Source organism: Lepisosteus oculatus, chromosome 23, assembly GCF_040954835.1.
Source record: "Lepisosteus oculatus isolate fLepOcu1 chromosome 23, fLepOcu1.hap2, whole genome shotgun sequence".
NCBI classification, from domain to species: Eukaryota; Metazoa; Chordata; class Actinopteri; order Semionotiformes; family Lepisosteidae; genus Lepisosteus; species Lepisosteus oculatus.
In genome coordinates this window covers 4,674,136-4,691,256 of record NC_090718.1, presented here as the reverse complement: position 1 = coordinate 4,691,256, position 17,121 = coordinate 4,674,136, and the positions used below count along the sequence as shown (strand labels likewise).

Below are 17,121 nucleotides of genomic sequence, written 5' to 3'. Positions count from 1 at the left end.
TGTGCACGAGTGCGCTCATCCTTCTGTGTGCGTTTGTGTGCGAGTGTGCACGAGTGCGCTCATCCTTCTGTGTGCGTTTGTGTGCGAGTGTGCACGAGTGCGCTCATCCTTCTGTGTATGAGTGCGAGTATACACAAGTGCGCTCATCCTTCTCTGTGTGTTTGTGTGCGAGTGAGCTCATTCTTCTGTGTGGGTGACTGAATCTCTTAGAGTAGCTTCCACACTGTGTATTTAATTTTGTTTGATTACTGGGGCTGGTACTGTCATCAGGGGTCTGTGCAGTACCATATTAGTCCAAAGAGCTGAGAGTGATGTCCCTGACCGCCCTTCTCTTCTCGTCTCCTCTCCTTCTCATCCACCTCCCCCTCTCCTCTCTCTCATCCTTCTTTCTCTCTCCCTCCTTCTCTCTCCTTCTCTCGACTGCTCTCTCTCTCCCTTCCTTTTGTCCTTGTTCTCTCTCTGTTTTCTGTGTTCAGTTCTGGTTTCCTCTCCTGCAGTTTTATTGCTGCGCCAATTCTGGTTTCCTCTCCTGCAGTTTTATTGCTGCGCCGAGCCTTGCCAGAGGCTTGACATCAGAGCTGGGCTGCAGGAAGGGTGATGCAGCACTGTGTGAGCGCTGATAGGAGGGTGAGGCGTGGCAGTGGAGCGGCCCGGTGACGATTTTATCTTGTGTTGGGTCAGGCTGTGGACGTGCCCGCTGTGCCAACGTTGGCTTTCTAAGCTGGAAATGTGCTCGCCAGCTTTCAGAAACTGTTTGTCAGAAGTCAAAGTCTCCCTGTGGTATTTTTCTTCTCGTTTTTTCTCTCTTTCACCTGAATTCCCCCTTCCTGTCCTTTCACAGTCACCCGTCAGCCGTCTGGATCTCCCTCGTTCCTTTGCATGGTGGGAAGGCTTGCTCGATGACCTCATGCAGCCCTTCCTGACCCCCTGCACGATGACATCATCCATCCGCGTCAGAGTGATTACCTCACACGGGCCCCGCCCCTACATCCCTCATCACACAGAAGAACGCAGGGCGCATTCCAGAGGAGGCAGACCGCAACCACAGCTCGCTGGCATTTATTGCCTAGTGATTATTCTGTGAGCTGTCGCCCTTCACTTCCAGTCTCTCCATGTGGCCAGACATAACCACAGATATCCCTCGAAGGTGAAGATTCCTCACTCGCAAATGTAGCTGCCAGGACTTTCCATGTAAAAGCCCATCTGTAAAAGTGTCCCACAAAAATCTATCCCAATACTTTCCCCACATATAGTAGTTTAGAAAAGTTTAGTAATTACAAATAGAACAATAATACCTGTTTATGATACTTATTACCTAGTTAATACAGAGAACTCTTGAATTATAACTCTACAGAGCAAGTCTATAATGCAGCAGCCTAGGAAGTGATACCTGCAGATACCTGCAGAGCCAGCCTGTGTGTATCTCAGAGCTCTTTCAAATTGAATTGGAATTGGGTACTGAAAGATGCTGCTTAGGATCCAGTTTCTAATGTGCTCTGTGTTCCTCTGAATGGAGGAGTTTGTTGTGGTGAAAATGTGTTCATACAGTATGCTGGAAAATGTCCCGAGATCTGCAGGCTTCTTTGTAGTGAAAGTTTGCAAAATGTTTACGTGGAAAACTAGGGTTGGGCGTGTAAGAAGAGATACAAAGCCCAGCCTGCTTGAAAGTTAGTAGCTAACTGTCCAGATGGTCCCATCCAGCTGTGTTTCGAATAAGCCCCTTTGCAGGATGTTGGATTGAGCCCCATGTGCCTCACGTTAAGACACACTTCCCCCATAGTTCCCAGCTGTGTCCCCTGCTTCCTGTTTTGCTGAAGAAACAACAAAGTTCTGCTGATTTGTGTTCATTCAAAATTCATGCAAAACCAATTCCCTGTGAAACATCCATCCGCTTAACTGTTTTTATCCTGTCTGGATTCACAATAATGCTCTTTGTTTTCTATAGTGCCTTTCACAGCGCGTCATCTCAAGGCACTGCAATTAAACAAGAGACTGGTATACACACCTTAACAGCGTGACCGGTGTTAAAGAGGCTGCTTAACGCAGCCTGCGCTGATAGAGATCTGCGGCAGCTGTCTCTCTCAAGGGCAGTATTGTTCTCTGCTCTGAGATACACACAGGCTGGTTCTGCAGGTAACTTACCACTGGCGGTCAGTGACAGATGAGCTGTCCTGCAGGAGTTGAAGAGTAGCTCTGCCAGCAGCCAGCAGCCATATCAATTCAACTCAATTCCATTTATTTTTACATAGCGCCTTTCAGAACAAGGTTGCCCCAGCTGGCAGCCCCACAGGAGCTCAGCAGTGTGAGCCTGGCCAGTACCTGGATGGGAGACTCCTGGGAAAGCTGGGGCTGCTGCTGAAAGAGGTGTTAGTGGGGCCAGTAGGGGGCGCTCACCCTGCGGTCTGTGTGGGTCCTAATGCCCCAGTACAGTGACGGGGACACTATACTGTAAAAAGGCGCCGTCCTTCAGATGAGACGTCCTGACTCTCTGTGGTCATTAAAAATCCCAGGGTGTTTCTCGAAAAGAGTAGGGGTGTAACGGCTCTCAGTGGGGAGGAGAGCAGAGTGATGAAGCCAGTTCAGAGACGGGGATTATTAGGAGGCCATGACTGGGTAAAGACCAGGGGGAAATTTGGCCAGGACACCAGGGTAATGGGGATCCCCATGACCTGTATAGAGCTTTGAGCGGACTGTCCAGAAAAACGCCATACGAGTGTAATGAAAGGATTATTATGAAACTGGCAGGATGGATGTAAATGCCTGGGCTAGACCACAGAACGAGCTTGAGCCCAACTGTGGCATTAACACATACAGTCCAACCCCTTCTCCAAGTCATGGAGCTGCTGCAGACGCCCTGTCAGGAACTGAGGGGACGAGCTTCCCGTCCCCTGCTTCCTACAGTCGCATTGCGAGAGTCTCCTGGAAAGACACAGAAAGCTGGCCCGAGACACAGCTGGCTGGCTGCTCAGTGACAACACACCGGGTTCAAACAGGCGCTCTGATCAAATCCCCTTGCCGCCACAGACAACCGATACTTGTTACATCGCGCCCCCAGAGAACTCACCCCCCCCCTTCATCAACTCCTTCACATTCCAGTGCAGTTTCCAATTAACTAATCAGACACACCTTCTCCCACCTGCCTACGTCAACCAGCCTGACACACTACTCCTTGCTCAGTATTGGGTTTCACCCGGCTAGTGCTGCGTTGTTCTCTGTTTCAAATCCAAAATGAAAATAAGGTTCCATGATAACAGATGGAATAAAACTCAATGTGAGTAGAGCTGTTGTGTGTCCATGGTGTGTGCAATATGTACAAGTAGTGTGGTTTTGCTGAATACAGTGAAAACTGTGTCCATGTAGCCATTACAGGTGATTTGCTAATGAGCTGCAGGTTGGCTTACAGACTAAGCTGTTCCGTAGTCTGTTGGTTTCACAAGATTTCTAGGTTGTTTTTTTTTGGCTCTGAGCTCCTGGCTTTGTCTCTGACTTCATCTTCTGGATCTCCACTTGGTGGTCATAGGTACTGGTTTTTGACCCTGGCCTGATCTCCTGACCCACGTGTTTTTGGATAAACTCCTGCCGGTACTTTTGAGTTCAGAGGTTTCTGCTCAGGGTCCTTCTTCCTCACCATAACAGCTTTCTCTGCGCCCTTGTGACTGTGCTCAGTCACAATGAGCTCACACTTTCACTGTGCTCAGTGACAGCACAGTGGGATCACTCCCGCGCTCTGACGGCCTGTCGATCCCTTTGACAGGACAAACAAGCGATCCTGGTGAAACGGTTGTTTAGGGTGGTTGTACTAATGGCTGTACGCAGTGCGTTGTTTTTTTTCTTCCTGCTCTTTTGCCCACCTCAGAAGGGTTAGGATCTGCTTTGGCACATCGACGTTGAAACTCTGTTGTGTTGCGACGGATCGAAACACCGCAGTTTCATTAGTATATCGCAACATGGTGGTGCTGTGCCAGATTGAAAGATGGTGCTGTTGTGGCACATTGACCTGTTGTTTTGCTGTGGCTCTGTGACACAGTGTTGTATTTTGGGCACTTTGGTATGATGTTGTGTTGTGACACATTGAAACACCCTGTTGTTTTGCGGTTTTGCTCATCATGTTACACAACAGGCATTTCTGCTCTGACATTAGTCAAGAGAGGAGTGGACAGAAACAGTGCAGTGCATTCTGGGTCTGAAGGGAGTATCTTCCACCGACAGGCTACAGGAACCGAATCTCTTTAGTCTTGAGCAGATATAACTACAAGATGGCTTCATCTGAGTAATCAAAAAGTTAGTCTGGTGTACATGCCACCAGAGAACACCAGTGGAGATGCATGGAAGTACATTTAAGACCAAGGACAGGAGGCCCTTCTTTACACAAAGGGTGGTGGGAGTGGGGAACAACCTACGTACCCCACCATGAGGTTGAAGCTGGCCTCTTTCAACAAACAGCTGGAAGAGATCCTCAGACCAGTGAGCTGCTATACAAGACATGCATTAATCGTTTGGCTCTTTTCTTATGCACTTAGGACACAGCGCTGGTGTCCCCGTCTGTGCTTGCGGTGCCCTGAGGCTGGAAGCGAGTGTACTGACGGGGAAATCGCAGGGGAATGTGCGGAATGTCTGTGTTTATCCCAGCTTATCGCTCGTTCCTTCCCCGTTGCCAGACAGCGCTGAGACGCTACAGCCCCTCGCCGTGGGCTCTGAAGGGCTCTGAAGTTTCCATAACGCGGTAAAACAAACAAAAACGAAAGGCCCCGAACGAATATACTGCTCCTTCCTCGGGTCCGTACCAAAAGGCGAGCAAATACTGCCTGTTCTTTTGTTTGCTGTGCAAAGCTCAGTCACTTCTCAGGCACGGGCAGGGTGCCTTGCACAAAATAAACACTCGACTGATTTCCAAAAAAAGCGTAAGGAGGCGGATACGTGTACAAACAGACGAGCGGGGAGCCACAGCGGGTGATGTCATCGATGCGTATGCGCCGCGCTTTGTCTCACTGACGAGCAAGCGCTCGAGACACGGAGCTGCCCCAGACTCGGATCCGGGTTCCAGCTGGGCTCCCGCTGGAGCTGCGAGGTCCTGTCGGCGTTTCTGCCCCGTCTGGGCTGACAGCCGCGAGCAGAGCGCCCCCTTGACCAGCCCCAGGTGTTACAGCTGTTCTGTGTGGCTGTAATAAAGACGGAATGGTAAACCACACAGCCGCAGAAATAAGGAGGGTCACTCCGGGTCTGAAACAGAAGTGTCAGCCTGCTCATTCTGCGCTATAGTTTTGTTACAATGATCGCTGTGAAACGTATTAGCAGATGATATTACTATACTATTATATATAATATGTGTAATATTATATACAACTGCATATTAAGCAATCGCTTATCCCCGTAGTTCAACCCAACTCATTCTCATGGACAATAAACACTGACGCTCTGTCCGAGCTCAACCTGCAGCTCAACAAGCAGCACTTATTTCTCTTAGTAAAACAGGAAATAGTCTTACACGAATCCACCTGCAGGACTTAACCACCTTTCACAGTGTTGGTAGATAGTGTTCACTGGTTTGTTCATTGAAGGATCTCAAACAACCGTTTGCAAGAGGCCAGGGTATCTCTTCAACAACTTGCCTGGGCTTGTTCACCTCTCCCACCAGCCTTACTGTAAAGAAACATCTCCTGTCCCAATTGGAGGATTCCCTCCAGCCGTTTCTGGAAAGAAGCCAGGATAATGGCTTCAACAAGAAGTCCCAAAAGCTTGTTCCCCACTCCCGCCACCCTTAGTGTAAAGAGGTGCCTCGTTTTATCAGATTTCCCTTCATCTGCATTGGTCATCCTTCGCTTGCACTTGAAGTCCGTTGTGTACTGCCTGAACACACACAAACATGCAATCCTAGATATACACACACTTCATGCTAACAAATAATGACATAGGTGTGGCACAGTTGTGTAGCAGTCACACACCCTCTAGTTAAACACTACATAAAAAACACACAGAGACATACTTTACAGGCCAATTTGCTGATAAACACACACAAACGTTGTATTCACACCCATCTGCAGGTCTGAATTAAACACCCCCTGGAAGTGTACAGTAATCTAGATATGAGCAAATGGATTCAACATAATTTTATTCAAATACGTGTATAATACAATGAAATAGATTTTAAACATTTCATATATATAAGCTTTCATAACTGAATATAACTGTGGCTGGAAGGTTGCTGGTCCAAATGAGCTTTGACAACATGTGGCATCTTGGGGTCAGAGATCAGTGAACAGACCTGGGCTTGTCCAGGGCTCAGAGACCAGCGATCAGACCCTGGCTTGTCCAGGGCTCAGAGACCAGTGGTCAGGCACAGGCTTGTCCAGGGCTCAGAGACCAGAGATCAGACACAGGCTTGTCCAGGGCTCAGAGACCAGCGATCAGGCACAGGCTTGTCCAGGGCTCAGAGACCAGAGACCAGAGATCAGACACAGGCTTGTCCAGGGCTCAGAGACCAGCGATCAGGCACAGGTTTGTCTAGGGCTCAGAGACCAGTGAACAGGCACGTGCTCCATCACGTTCTGTGAGAGGAAATGGACAGAATCCCACAATGGCTGGATCTGTGACCTAGAGCAAAACAACCCACCAGCACCACACATGTACTGTATACACACTGCTGGGCCGTGATGGCACACTCAACCCGCTGTGGATCAGCTCTGCTGATGACAAGTGTCAATCAGCACACAAATTCACATGCCGTGTCTGCTCAGTACATTGCCAGAACATCTGCTGTAAGAGAGGGTTTTGTCAGTTACCTGACAACTTTAGCAGCTTGGTGTAGTTGTGAGTGATGTATTACTCTGATGCTTAATATTCTTCAGTGCATTTCAGAGCTAAAGCAATATTTCCAGACTTCTCTTCCATCTGAGAAAGGTCAGTACCCTGTGTTCACACGCACACATGCGCACACACACACACACATCATTGTTGGCTCAGTTGCGGAGCAGAGCTTGGAAATCAGAGATTACACTATCAGTACAGGGAGGCTACCAGCTGGAGCCTCCACCCCAAACCTCACACAGCCTGCCTGGACACGGAGCTGGACTGATAGGGCAAGGGAGGGACCAGATTACAGGGTGCGCAGGCCAGCCACAATGAGAGGAAGTAGGCAGGGAAGTGGCGGGTATGACAATATTTGGAGGCGCGCAGGCAGAACAGCCAGGGCAAACTCAGAGTTTGCCGAGCAGGAGGAGCTGAGAGGCAGGGGCTCCTAGACACTGCGCCCAATTCTCTCCACATGGGGATATATAGTACATCACATAAAATATAATAGAGAGACAAGCCCTGTTCTTCAGTCTGTAACAGGTGACGAGAGGTTCATGTGCTCTGAAAGGCAATTGCTTACGCCAGAGAGAGTTGACAAGTGCTATTACCAAGGGGTGTGTACTCCTGTCCAACCCCTTTGTTGAGGCTTGTCATTTGTAAATACTTCGCAGAACGTTTGAGATTTCGTTTTTGTTTCACAGGGAGGTTGTGGGTTACGGTGTATAAATAAAGCTGAGATAAATCATAATTTAATGTGCCTTGATTTCACGCAGTTACGGGCGTGTAGACCTGCTGTAGAGGGATGGGGCGAGAGAGAGAGAGACAGAGAGATGATGCACTTTCTGCTGCACTGGGAGAAACACTCTGGGATTAGACACACATTCTCCCCTCACATAACAAACCTAATCCCAGAATTCCCACGCCTGCCAGGATCAGAACCGCCCCTACCCCTAGTGGGAGAGAAAAACTCAGTAGAGCTGAGAGGATGTGATCTCCTGTTGTAGCCCGAGCAACAGTGAGCCTGTCTCTCAGTAATGTTCTATGTTTTATGTATTTTTGTTTTAAGTGATGTACAGTACACAGCAGCCCAGAGTGACCCCTGACCCCGTCATGTCTTCTGTGTTCCTCTTCGTCATACCCCATCTCTCTTACTCTTCCTCACTCTTGGTGCTCCTTATGCTCTTCCTCCCCCTCTTTATGTCTCTGCTGCTCTTCCTCGCTTGTCCACGTCTTCCTGTCAGAGTCCAGCAGGAGGGGGCAGCATTCCACAAATATTCCGCAGCTCGTAAATCCGGCTCTTTTTTTCCCCTTGGCTCAGAAGACACGGTGAAGTTGAGAGGCGGCCTGCGAAAAGCCTCCCGAAATCCCCCTGAATTGAGGAGTCCCAGTAGGCCTATTAAAAGTTTCCTGTGTATATTAAGTACATTTATTATTTATTCAACCAGAAAGTCATGCTGAGTTAAAGGCCTCTCTTGAAAAAGGAGCCGTAACCCTAGCGAGTGTTCAGGACTCGAGCCTGATGTTGAGTGTGTGTTGCGGGGTTGGTCGTGACACTACAGTTACCACTCAGGGAGCTTGTGGCTCTGTGGCTCAGGATCTGCGCCTGTGGCTGGAAGGTTGCTGGTTCAAATCCTGTGGCCGGCAGAGGAATCCTACTCCGCTGGGCCCCTGAGCAAGGCCCTTAACCCCAACTGCTCCAGGGGTGCCGTATGAATGGCTGACCCTGACCTCTGACCCCCAGCTTCTCTTTCCCTGTCTGTATGTCTCATGGAGAGCAAGCTGGGGTCTGCGAAAAGACAAATCCCTAATGCAAGAAATTGTATAGGGCCAATAATGTGATCTTATCTCATCTTAATACACCCTGCATCCGACCTTGAATATGAGCCACATGGAGGAGAAAGCGAGAGCACCACCTACTGGCCGTCTGTAGTCACTGCAGGCAAGGCAGGAGACCAGAGGTTTCCAGTCCAGGTTGTCCCCAGGCCCAGCCTCGCTGAGCACTGACCTGTGACTAGATCAGGACTCCAGGAGGGACAGCTGCTGGATGCCTTCCTTTCCTAAAGCGTGAAAGATCCATATTTAAAAAAAAGCACCGTGCATGCACTGTAGCACAAGCAGTTTGACAGCACGAAGAAGACTGCGGCCAAGAGTGAATTAAGTCTTTCTCTTCCTGCCTCCTCTGCTCTGTCCGGAAGAAAAAGTCCTCCCCACGTCTACTTGTGCAGTAAACCGAGTTTTGTTTTTAATGTTAAAGAGCAGGTGGGCGGTGTTCCCGAAAACACAGCCCTTTCAATACAGTTCCTGCTATCACCATTTATTGGTCACGTCCTGATCTGGAGGAAAATTCCAAGTTAGATCCACCTGCCAGACTCGCTGTTAGGATGCTGGTCTGCGTTCTGTCCAACATTTCTCGAAAGGAGTAGGGGTGTTACCTGGTGGCCTGGCCAAATTTCCCCCTGGCCTTTCCCAGTCATGGCCTCCTAATAATCCCCATCTCTGAACTGGCTTCATCACTCTGCTCTCCTCCCCACTGAGAGCTGGTGTGTGGGGAGAGGACTGGAGCATCATCCAGGTGGGGCTGCACACTGGTGGGGGTGGAGGGGATCCCCTTGACCTGTAAAGAGCTCTGAGTGGAGTGTTCAGAGCTGTGCTACATACTGGAAGTGTCAGGACTTAGTATTACAAGGATCTCAATGTGCTTGTGATACAGTGTTGCTGTGCATTTGTGTGTCAGAGTGCATCCATGGGGCAATCTGTCTGCCAGTGGGTCCCAGTGTTCTGATCTTGTCACTGGGGTGTTACTGTGTATTATAACATTGTGTCCAGAATGTCCAAAAAAGTGCTATTGAAGTGTAAGGAATAATAATGCTTTATTAATAATAATAATAATAATAATAATAGTGGTGTGTCACTGGCGTTGTTCTGGGAGAGGGGAGCAACATCACATGTGGTTTTGAATGATCACCAGTTATCTGATCCCAGCTCAGTTGATCCAGGTGTTTTCAAACAACACCTGCTACTGACCCAAACACCACAATTCGTATTTGACTGCATGCATAAACCACATCTGACCCTTACACCGCAAGTTGTCTTAATGAATTCAGGCTGCCGCCTGGAAATGACTGAGGCTGGCTCAAGCGTTATCTGCCCGCTGGTGACAGAAAGCAGCTGGAGGTGGTCAGGGGTGATTTCTTCTTGCAGTCCAGACCCTGAGAGACAAAGGCAATGAGCTGATGCAGGAACTGATAACCGCTGAACATACTGAAAGAAGGAAACCTTTATTTAAGACAGGAACCACACGTGACAGGCTGAATGTTGGCACTCTTGGTAGCCCAAGGCAGGCTGTTTCTAGAGAGGTGGGGGAGCTGAGGGAAGAGAAGAGGCTTTTGGGAAGGGTGTCTGTCAGTGTGTCAGAATGTGATTGTGGTAAAAAGTCTGTTTCAGTGTGTCACTGTCTCAGAGTCTCACTGCCAGTGTCTCAACGTGTTGCTATCTCAGTGTCTTAGTGGGTCAGTATGTGTCGGTAGCAGAGTGTTTCAGAGTATGTCAGTGTTTGTCAGTGAGTGTCAGTGCGTCTCAGCGTGTGTCTGTGTCAGTGTGCATCAGTGTGCATCAGTGTATGTCAGTGTATGTCAGTGTGCGTCAGCGAGTCTGTGTGTCGGTGTGTCTCCGTATGCGTCATTGTGTCTCCATGTGCGTCAGAGTATCTCGGTGTGTCTCAGCGTGTCTCAGCGTGTGTTGGTGTGTCTCAGCGGGTTTCAGCGTGTCTCAGTGTGTCTCGTGTCAGTTCTGCAGGGTGGGGCACTCCAGGTAGCCAGAGAACATGTTGTGTCAGTGTGTCGGTGTGTCTTAGTGTGAGTCAGCATGTTGTAGTGTGCGTCAGTGTGTTGCAGTGTGCGTCAGCGTGTCTCAGCGTGTCTCAGCATGTGTCGGGTGTGTCGGCATGTCTCAACGTGTGTAGGCATGTCTCAGCGTGTCTCAGCGTGTCTCAGCGTGCGTCAGCGTGTCTCAGCGTCAGTTCTGCAGGGTGGGGTACACCAGGAAGCCAGAGAAGGTGTTGTGCTGGTTGGTGTCCCCACACAGCTGTCTGCCGGACAGCAGGCGGATGTAGACCTGGTCCCCAGCGGCCAGGGGCAGCAGCACGGTCTGGGAGCCGCTGTCCTCCGAGTCCTCGCGGTTGTCCTCCCACACTGAGGCCACCACGTCGCTGTTCCGGATCAGGCTGACCTGGTGGTAGAGCCGGTTACCGGCTGCGCCCACGTTGGAGTAGGCCGAGAAGGAGAAGGAGTACAGGCCGGTCCGGGGCGCGGTGAAGGCTCCTGAGGGGAGGAAGGGAGTAAGGGCCCGAATACAGCGTGTCAATACAGCGTGTCAATGTGTCAATATATCAGTGTCTCGCTGTCCCAGCCTCTCAGTGTGTCAATACACCAGTGTCTCGCTGTCCCAGCCTCTCAGTGTGTCAATACATCAGTGTCTCGCTGTCCCAGCCTCTCAGTGTGTCAATACACCAGTGTCTCGCTGTCCCAGCCTCTCAGTGTGTCAATACATCAGTGTCTCGCTGTCCCAGCCTCTCAGTGTGTCAATACACCAGTGTCTCGCTGTCCCAGCCTCTCAGTGTGTCAATACATCAGTGTCTCGCTGTCCCAGCCTCTCAGTGTGTCAATACACCAGTGTCTCGCTGTCCCAGCCTCTCAGTGTGTCAATACATCAGTGTCTCGCTGTCCCAGCCTCTCAGTGTGTCAATACATCAGTGTCTCGCTGCCCCAGCCTCTCAGTGTGTCAATACATCAGTGTCTCGCTGTCCCAGCCTCTCAGTGTGTCAATACATCAGTGTCTCGCTGTCCCAGCCTCTCAGTGTGTCAATACATCAGTGTCTCGCTGCCCCAGCCTCTCAGTGTGTCAATACATTAGTGTCTTGCTGTCCCAGCCTCTCAGTGTGTCAATACACCAGTGTCTCGCTGTCCCAGCCTCTCAGTGTGTCAATACATCAGTATCTCGCTGTCCCAGCGTCTCAGTGTGTCAATACACCAGTGTCTCGCTGTCCCAGCCTCTCAGTGTGTCAATATATCAGTGTCTCGCTGTCCCAGTGTCTCAGTGTGTCAATACATCAGTGTCTCGCTGCCCCAGCCTCTCAGTGTGTCAATATATCAGTGTCTCACCAGTTTGTCAGTGCGACGGTGAGTTAGTGTCTCAATGATGCAGTATCTCAGTTTGTCAGTGTGACAGTGTATCAGAATATCAGTTTGTCAGTGTGTCAACGCCTCAGTGTGACAGTGTACTTGTGTGTCAGTGTAACTGAGTTAGTGTCCCAGCGATGCAGTGTCTCAGTGTGAGAGTGTATCAGTGTGAAAGTGCCTTTGTGTACCAGTGTGTCCGTGTGACAGTGTATCAGAATATCAGTGATGCAGTGTCTCAGTGTGAGAGTGTACCAGTGTGCCATCTGTACCCAGTGCAGGATTGTACCCTTGCCCCTGGTTGATCAGGACAGTGTTGTAGGGGATGGGCATGCTGCTGGTGAAGGGACCGTAACAGCCAGCTGAGGAATCCATCGCTGCAGTGAACGCCACCTTCACGTCTCCTGAGAGAGGGACAGAGATGGAGAGAGAGAACATTTGACCAAAGATAAAAAACAGCCAAAAGAAACAACATTTGACCAAAGATAAAAAACAGCAAAAAGAAACAGACCCTGACAGAGTACAGGCTCAGTGACCACAGCCTGGTCATAGAAACTGGACACAGGCAGACCTGGCTGTCCAGAGAGGACAGGCTGTGCTCCCACTGCCAGTGGGGAGAAATAGAGACAGAGGTGTACTTCCTACTGCACTGTGACAAATATTCTGGGATTAGAGAAACATTCTTCCCTAAATGTAAATGTAAATCTACTGGGAGAGGGAGGAGGGAACTCAGTTGAACTGGCAGCCCAGTACGTGATCTCCAGTCACAGACTGAGGAACAGTGAGCCCGTCTCTCAGTACTTCCCCATGTGTTTGCATGTAACTGTGTTTAGATTCGTCTGTTAATGTCTGTAGATTTTGTGTTAATTGTATTTATCTTGCTTTTGCAACACTGATTTTCTCATTGGTCGTACCAGTAAAGCATCTTGAAGTGAATTGAATTGATAGAGGGAGATAAAGAGAGAGATGGGCAGAGAGAATGAGGGAGAGAGGGAGATGGGGGGAGAGAGAGGGACAGAAAGCTCTTTTTTACTTTTGTAGAGAGCTAGGGACCCCAGTGCAGCCCACACAGACTCACACTCTGGCAAATACAAACATGCTGATGGTGTCCGCTCTGAAAAACGAGCTTTAAACTCCTCCTTTCCTTCTTAAAGGCCCAAATATGAGGAGACACAGCTCGTGCGTGGAACACAGAAATGATCTTTTTTGGGTTTGCTTGTTTAAAGGGATGAAGTGATTTATTGTGAGGGAGGAGTTTCCACATGTTAAACATCTGGAGGTGCTGGACTGGTGTGTTATTTTCAGGAGTGGAACTGGGCTGTTTTGGACCATGGACCATGTATGGACCCTGTAAAAGTACTGAGGACACTCCTACAGATCCTGTTTGAAGGTCTGTCCAATACTTGTGAGTACCTTACCCGGAATGTGAACTGTTCCATTATGCAAATATCCAGTATATACAATACGGTATATAGCACAGTGCTGCTGTTCAAACCCTTAATTCTGGGGAGTCAGGAATCCAATCCCATTGGACAGTGCAATCTGGTGCACTCTCTCACTGCTGCCACCTAGTGGCTGCCAGGTGCAGAATACAATGAATGTCAGTCTGTGGGAAGTACAGTACTGTAGGTAGCGCCTTTCTGGCTAATGATGTGTTTACATACACCTTTGTGCACACATTGTCATTAGAGCTAGGGGCTAAGTCTGGGAAGATACGTCTGCTGACAGTGTGACCGTACACCATGCAGATAAGTGTGACAGTGTATCAGTGTTTCAGTATAACAGTGCGACTCAGTAACCAATGTTAATATTTAACTGCACAAGTGTGCTGTGGTAGGGGAGTAATTAAGGTCTGATGTGATGCATAAAAGTGAAAATCCTCCTTTCAAAAATCCTAAAACTTTGAGACCTCCTCTAGCAGTTGAGGGGCTGCCTTGTTTCATTGTGATTATGCTCTGTACAAGCAGATCTGTAAAAAAGTTTCAGAGAATCTGTTTTAATGTTAGGTAATATAAGATTGCAGTACTCGTTTACATCAACATGTTAAAGAAGCGATCAGAGAGGTTACGAACAAGCAAAGACTATGAGGCCCATTTCCAAGACCTATTCTTACTATATAAGGCAGGTAACTCCATGCAAGAGCATTTAAAACTTAAAACTGGATGGGCTACTTTTCACAAAAGGTTGGTGGGGGTGTGGAACAGGTTTTTTTTTTCCAAGAAACAGCTGGAGGAGATGCTTAGATATTTTAGCTACTATAATAATATCCTTCCACTTCTAGAGCTCTTTTCTGGACACTCCACTCAAAGCTCTTTACAGGTCGTGGGGATCCCCTCCACCCCCACCAGTGTGCAGCCCCACCTGGATGATGCTCCAGTCCTCTCCCCACACACCAGCTCTCAGTGGGGAGGAGAGCAGAGTGATGAAGCCAGTTCAGAGATGGGGATTATTAGGAGGCCTGGGGTAAATTTGGCCAGGACACCGGGGTAACACCCCTACTCTTTTCAAGAAACACACCGGGTATTTTAATGACCACAGAGAGTCAGGACCCCGGTTTTACATCTCATCCGAAGGACGGCGCCTTTTTTACAGTGTAGTGTCCCCGTCACTATACTGGGGCATTAGGACCCACACAGACTGCAGGGTGAGCGCCCCCTACTGGCCCCACTAACACCTCTTCCAGCAGCAGCCTCAGCTTTCCCAGGAGTCTCCCCTCCAGGTACTGACCAGGCTCACACCTGCTGAGCTCCAGGGGGGGGCTGCCAGCTGGGGGGCTGCAGGGTGATACAGCTGCTGGCAATATGAATATATTGACAGTTATAGCTACTAGCAATGCATTTATACAAACCCCCTTCATTGCAACCTTCCTTTCATTCATCAGATGTCCTACCTGTGACCTCGTTAATGTCAGCCTTCAGCTTTCCCAGGGCTGTGAACAAGTCCCCAAACTTCGTGAAGAGGGACTCCTCCAGGGCGTTGTAGCGGCTGGCAACACAACAGCAGCCCCGCTGGCGAGAGAACGCACACTTGCAGTCCCACCCAGCGCATGGCAGGTCACCTGTCCAGCTCACTGGAGAAGTGGGGGGTGGATGGAGAGGGAATTAGAGTTCGAGAGGACACAGGGAGAGAGAGATTTTAGGACAGAGTGTTAGAGAGGACACTTTGGGAGACAGATTGTAGGACAGAGTGTTAGAGAGGACACAGAGAGACAGATTGTAGGACAGAGTGTTAGGGAGGACACAGGGGGAGACAGATTGTAGGACACGGTGTTAGAGAGGACACAGCTCAAGGAGGGAGTTGTACACAACGAAACAGCGGTGGACACACACACCTGCCGCCTCTTGCATGAGGCTCCATGTGGAGCTCTGAGCACTGACACACAGAGACAGCGCCCCCCAGAGGCACACAGCCAGTGCAGCAGCTGTCTTCATCGTCCGGCAGTACAGATAGACACGGGTAGCCTGGCGAAAGATGTTTGTAACATGGCAAAATAAAGTGCAGCTAGTTGTTTGACTGGTATTGTTTTCTTTCATTTAGAATTGTTAACTTAGTTATTGTCACACCCAACGGATTTTTCATGTCTCGGCTGCTGTTAACCCTGTGTCCTCATGCAGGGGAAAGTGACCCACATCACAGGCAGCACAGCCCCATACCGGAGGACCAGTGCTGATTGCAGGAGGGGTGCATCCCTCTTCCAGAACCCCTTGATAATTGGAGGAAAGATGCGTCCCTCACCCACAGCTCTGTACTGATTGGAAGAAAGATGCATCCCTCAACCACAGCTCTGCACTGATTGGAAGAAAGATGCGTCCCTCACCCACAGCTCTGCACTGATTGGAAGAAAGACGCGTCTCTCACCCACAGCTCTGCACTGATTGGAAGAAAGACGCGTCCCTCGCCCACAGCTCTGCACTGATTGGAAGAAAGACGCGTCCCTCACCCACAGCTCTGCACTGATTGGAAGAAAGACGCATCCCTCACCCACAGCTCTGCACTGATTGGAAGAAAGACGCGTCCCTCACCCACAGCTCTGCACTGATCAGAGGAGAGGCGTGTCTCTCACCAACAGGACTGCCAGCCTGCAGGCACCTGACAGGCGACAGAGGGTGCCAGCCCTGGCTCTATACTCAGAAATGCTCACACCAATAGACCCTGATCCTCACACTCAATCACACACGCACCAATAGACCCTGATCCTCACACACAATCACACACGCACACTCACACACACACACATACCAATAGACCCTGATCCTCACACACAATCACACACACACACTCACACACACACCAATAGACCCTGATTCTCACACACAGTCACACACATCAATGGACCCAGAGTTCTCACACACACTCACAGACACACCAATAGCCCCTGGTCCTCTTATACACACACACATCAATAGGCTCTGATCCTCACACACTCACACACACACATCAATAGACCCTAATCCTCACACACACTCACACCCACACCAAGAGTCCCTGCTCCTCACACACACTCACACACACACACACACCATTCCTGACAGCCGATCAAGGTCCTGTCTTACTCACACTCAACAGACCCGCCTCGCCAAGCGACCCGTCCTGTCTCCCAGCGTCCCCCTGCGCACTTACTCTCGGGACGGGGGGAATCTCGCGGTCTTCCTGAGCCCCTGGTGCGCGGAGAGTGTCGGTGCGTCGTTCTGTGCCGGGACGGTGGGAGGTGTCAGCGTTCTATATACTGTCCCAGCCCTCCTCGGTCTCTCTCTCTCTCCCTGTCTCCGCAGCATGAGCGCCACGCCTCCTCCTCCTCCCTCTCGGGGGCGCGGGCGGATCGGATGGCAGGGGCCGGTGTCGGTTTCCGTCCAGCTCACAATGGGCTCCAGGGAGGCCCCCCCCATGGGTGTCCCGGTTCCCAGCTACACCTGATCCCGTTCGTTCAGCCGCCCTCCGATTGTCGCAGTGACCGCGTTTCGGGAGGAAGTCTGCAGATAAGCATCTGGCGCTCAATGGCAGAGCGTGGATCTGGTGTCGGGGCGCCTCCTAGCCCCATTGTGGAGGCAGGGCGTGGGTGCCGGGGCTCCGGTGGGGAATTCCGAGCTCCCCTCGAGGGGGAGGGGGGTGCTACCGTGCCAGGTGAGTTTCTGTGGAGGTATTGTCCTGGTGGCTCAAT

The 17,121-nt window shown here is 50.2% G+C and overlaps 1 protein-coding gene across 2 annotated transcripts; it reads right to left on the bottom strand.

The window, feature by feature from the left end:
- Positions 1–10,048: 10,048 nt before the first annotated feature.
- cbln18 (cerebellin 18) lies at positions 10,049–16,689 on the bottom strand. 2 transcript variants are annotated; one of them, XM_069182574.1, is made up of 5 exons: positions 16,584–16,689; positions 15,295–15,424; positions 14,854–15,033; positions 12,236–12,367; positions 10,049–11,108 (listed from the first exon to the last, which is right to left on the bottom strand). In XM_069182574.1, exons 2-5 carry the CDS (start codon positions 15,392–15,394, stop codon positions 10,804–10,806), a joined length of 717 nt encoding a protein of 238 aa, XP_069038675.1. In that variant the 5' UTR covers positions 15,395–15,424; positions 16,584–16,689; the 3' UTR covers positions 10,049–10,803. The 2 variants fall into 2 exon arrangements, with proteins under 2 accessions (XP_069038675.1, XP_015193199.1); XM_015337713.2 differs by having other exon boundaries at positions 16,521–16,619.
- Between the last annotated feature and the right edge of the window lie 432 nt (positions 16,690–17,121).

Coding starts and splice junctions, on each gene's coding strand:
- cbln18 (XM_069182574.1), bottom strand. CDS start 15,394: ATGAAGACAGCTGCTGCACTGGCTGTGTGCCTCTGGGGGGCGCTGTCT. Junction 15,034..15,294: donor CCTCATGCAAGAGGCGGCAG/GTGTGTGTGTCC, acceptor CCACTTCTCCAG/TGAGCTGGACAGGTGACCTG. Junction 12,368..14,853: donor TGACATTAACGAGGTCACAG/GTAGGACATCTG, acceptor TCCCTCTCTCAG/GAGACGTGAAGGTGGCGTTC.